The sequence below is a fragment of the Orycteropus afer genome, unplaced genomic scaffold (genome assembly GCF_000298275.1).
Source record: "Orycteropus afer afer isolate SDZICR_OR568_19922 unplaced genomic scaffold, OryAfe1.0 scaffold00053, whole genome shotgun sequence".
NCBI lineage: Eukaryota > Metazoa > Chordata > Mammalia > Tubulidentata > Orycteropodidae > Orycteropus > Orycteropus afer.
In genome coordinates, this window is record NW_006921640.1 from 6,337,700 (window position 1) to 6,341,470 (window position 3,771).

The 3,771-nt window shown below is 36.6% G+C and overlaps 1 protein-coding gene across 1 annotated transcript in view; it reads right to left on the minus strand.

The window, feature by feature from the left end:
• The window catches only part of FZD3 (frizzled class receptor 3), a 169,751-nt gene that overhangs the window by 103,806 nt on the left and 62,174 nt on the right, over positions 1 to 3,771 (minus strand). The window contains exon 3 of the mRNA XM_007938725.2: positions 1,833 to 2,850. Coding sequence (XP_007936916.1) covers positions 1,833 to 2,850 — 1,018 coding nt within the window. The remainder of the gene's footprint in view (positions 1 to 1,832; positions 2,851 to 3,771) is intronic.

Here is a 3,771-nt window from a genome sequence, read left to right on the forward strand (position 1 = left end):
TGAATAAGTGTGGAGAAAGAATACAACCCTGACGCACTCCCTTCCTGATTTTAAACCATGTAGTGTCCCCTTGTTCTGTTCGAACGACAGCCTCCCGGTCAAGGTACAGATTCCTCATGAGTACAATCAAATATTATTTCTTCAACATCTCTTAAATAATATATAATTGGAATATATGACCAACTTTTTTCTCTGTCATTAAAGGCAAAAATTCTATTACTCAGCTTCAGATCTGAATACTCATAAGGTTTTTAGGAAGTAATTCTGGTGAGAAATTTAATAGAATTTCAATTACTCATTTTCTTCTAGTCTCTTAATTATTGAGTTGTTTAATATTTTAAAGTCAGTAACTAGTATTTATACCACAAAGAGAAGAGGAACTGGCATTTCCAGTCATCAAATATTTATGAGTACCGACAGTGCTAACCACATACTCTTGGTCCCAATACCACTGTTACCATTTATTTAAAAAGTCCCTTCTTCTCCATCTATGGGAGCTCTGGTGGCGTGGTGCCTAAGGCATTTGACTGCTAACCAGGAGGCTGGTGGTTCAAACCCACCAGCCACTCCTCAGAAGGAAGGTTGGGCAATCTACTTCTGTAGTGATACTGCTTCGGAAACCCAAGGAGGGGTTGCTATCAGTTAGATCTGACTCGACAGTGGTGAGTTTGTTTTTTTTTCCTCCATCTATACACTCACATTCTCATTGCTATCATCTACTAACCTACAGAATATGCATTCAAAATACTTGCTTTCAAAGAGCTCATTGTCTAGTAGGGGAAACAGACAAGTAAACAAAAGTTACCTACAATACATAAGTACTATAAACAAAGGTATTTAAAGGGTATTGTTGTTGTTGTTGTTATGTGCCATGGAGTCGGACCCAACACATAGCGACCCCTCCGTGGGTTTCCAAAGTGGTATCGCTATGGAAGTAGATTGCCCAACCTTCCTTCTGAGGAATGGCTGGTGGGTATTAGAGGGACATAAAGACTGAGGGAGAGAAAAAGGTAGCTAGTACACTCTGAGAATAGGAAACCTGGAACACAATGAATGGTAAACCAAGTTGAGTCTACTATTTCAAGAAAAGTTTTTTAAAAGGAAGAAGAGAGGGTAACAGGTAGGGGTATAATTTCTAGAGGATTTAAGATGGGACAGAAATGTTTAACTCCTCCGAACTATTTTGCTTGATTCCACTCCTCTCTTAGGTCTAAATCCCACTTGGTCATCTACTGACCGTGAGCAAGTCATTTAACATTTCTAAGCCTCAAATGAGATAGATGTACGAGAACTCTAAATCACAGACAGAATCTGAATAAATTATCTTTAAAGTTGTTTTAATAATATTTCACCTCAAAAATAATCACAAAACTGTTCGATATTCAAAGAACAATCAAGACTAATTAGAGATTAACTAGTTTGTAAAACTGCATTCTACTATGTTTGCAAAACTGTTTAAACAATGAACAATTCCTATTATGACCATGAGTAAAATTTGTAGAAAGAGTTGATAAAGTGCTTCTTTTCCCCTTATCTACTGACTTCTAAAGAATCAACTGTAACAATTGTCCTGTGATAATAAAAGTAAAATGTTTAAGAGCCCACCGCTTAGACTTGTAAAAGTCATATTCTAATGTTTATAGAAATACACATTTTACATACTTACAACAAAATATTTGTTCATTTTCTTCCCTTTAAAATTTTAAATTTTCATGTACCTGTTGAAGGTACATGAAGAGTAGTTTTTAAAAACAGGTAAAATTAGCTCTTTACAGTATTATTCTCTTTTTACTATTACATACTCTAAAATTTATAACAAGGTTTTCCCTTACCTGATATGGACATGGAATGTGATATTCTCTGCAGCGTTCTTGTATCCACGTTGTTTCCCAGATGCCACGGTAAGCTTGCTCATAGAAGTAGCATCCAATTACAACCAAGAGTGGTACAAGATAAAGAATGCTGAAAACACCAATCCGGATCATAAACTTCACCAATTTATCTTGGTTTTCTTTTTCTAATGGAATCTCAATTCGAACTCTGTTTAGGGATATAATTCCAGCTAAGAGGAGAGAAACCCCAACTACCACATATAGGCAGAGGGGAGCAAGAACAAAATATCTCAATGCATCGACATCGTAGAGGCCAACAAAACACACGCCACTAATATTGTCACCTTCAATTTTATTCATCGCTAAAAGGATGATAGTTAGAGTTCCAGGAATGCCCCATGCGCTGGCGTGAAACAGCAATGCCTTCTTCTCAATGGCTTCACTGCCCCATTTTGGCACAGCTGCCAAGAACCACGTGATGGTAAGAATTACCCACCAAACGCTGCCAGCCATAGTAAAGAAATAAAGTACCATAAAAAGCATGGTACAGGCTTTATTATGAGATCCTTGTGTCACTGTGGAAGCTTTATACTGTGCAGGGCTAGATGCATTGCAGGCTACTCGGTCCTCAAGCAAAAACCCAATGAAGAAAATTAATGATACCATCATGTAGCAGACTGCATAAAATATAATAGGTCTTTCAGGATAGCGGAATCTTGTAACATCAATCAAAAAGGTTAAAAAAGTAAACAATGTGGCAGAAAGGCAAATGATTGAAATCAATCCTATGAAATATCGAGCAAATGAAAGCTCTTCTCTCCTGAAGTACATATTTGGACAAGGAGGTGAACAATCACGTACGTGCAAAAAAGAATAACCAAGGTCAGGATCAATTTTCAACTCTCGGGGACACCAAAAACCATAGTCCCTCTGCACTGCCACTGGGGGTCCTTCCGTAGGATCTCCAGCTAAATTCAAATCCACAAGTCGAGGATATGGCTCATCACAATCTGGAAACCTAAAAAAAGCAAATACAAGATGAAAACTATTTTTAATTATTGGGACATCTACTGCCACAACACAATTTGGATTTCAAAATTTAGCTCTGATAACCTTACTTATCCTTACCTCATGAGAATGAAATGGAAAAAAGTAGTAACATGGTGATACTTTGTTTGTGAGCCACACAACTGGATTTTCCATAGTTCACAAAAAATGATATGGTTTTATACTTATTTTTGCTTTGGCTTCAAAAACAGTACCCATTGCCATCAAGTAAATTCCACCTCATAGCAATCTTAACAGAACAGAGTAGAACTGCCTCATAGGGTTTCCAAGGCTGTACTTATGGAAGCAGACTGTCACATGTTTCTCCTGCAGAGCAGCTGGTGGGTTTGAACTGCCAACTTTTCTGTTAGCAGACAAGTCCTTAACCTCTACACCACCAAGGTTCTCTATTAAAACAATCAATCATAATCATGAATAAATAACAATACATATATAATATTTATTTAGGATACATAGTTTAGAGTAAGATTTCAAAATATAAAAATATACAGGTATAACTCTACAGCTCATTTTCTCATCTTTAATTTCATCTTCTAACAAGAGAATACTAGTAACTTTTTTTCTAACTAAATACAACGTAGTCTTGAATTTATTCTGGACTCAAATTGAATCTACTTAATCATTTAATCATAAGAGTTAAAAATATTCCCATAATTGTATGTCACACGGTGCTTTGAGTTGGATTAGAATTAAAAATGCTTCCAAGTGAAGGAAAGAGGCCCAAAATAGCTAAGGCAATATACATTTTTTTGTGTGTGTGATTTCGGTGAAGGTTTACAGAGCAAATTCACTTTCCATACAGCAGTTCACATATGCTTTGTCTCATGACATTGACCACAGTTTACCACAATGCAACAGCTCCCCTCCCACT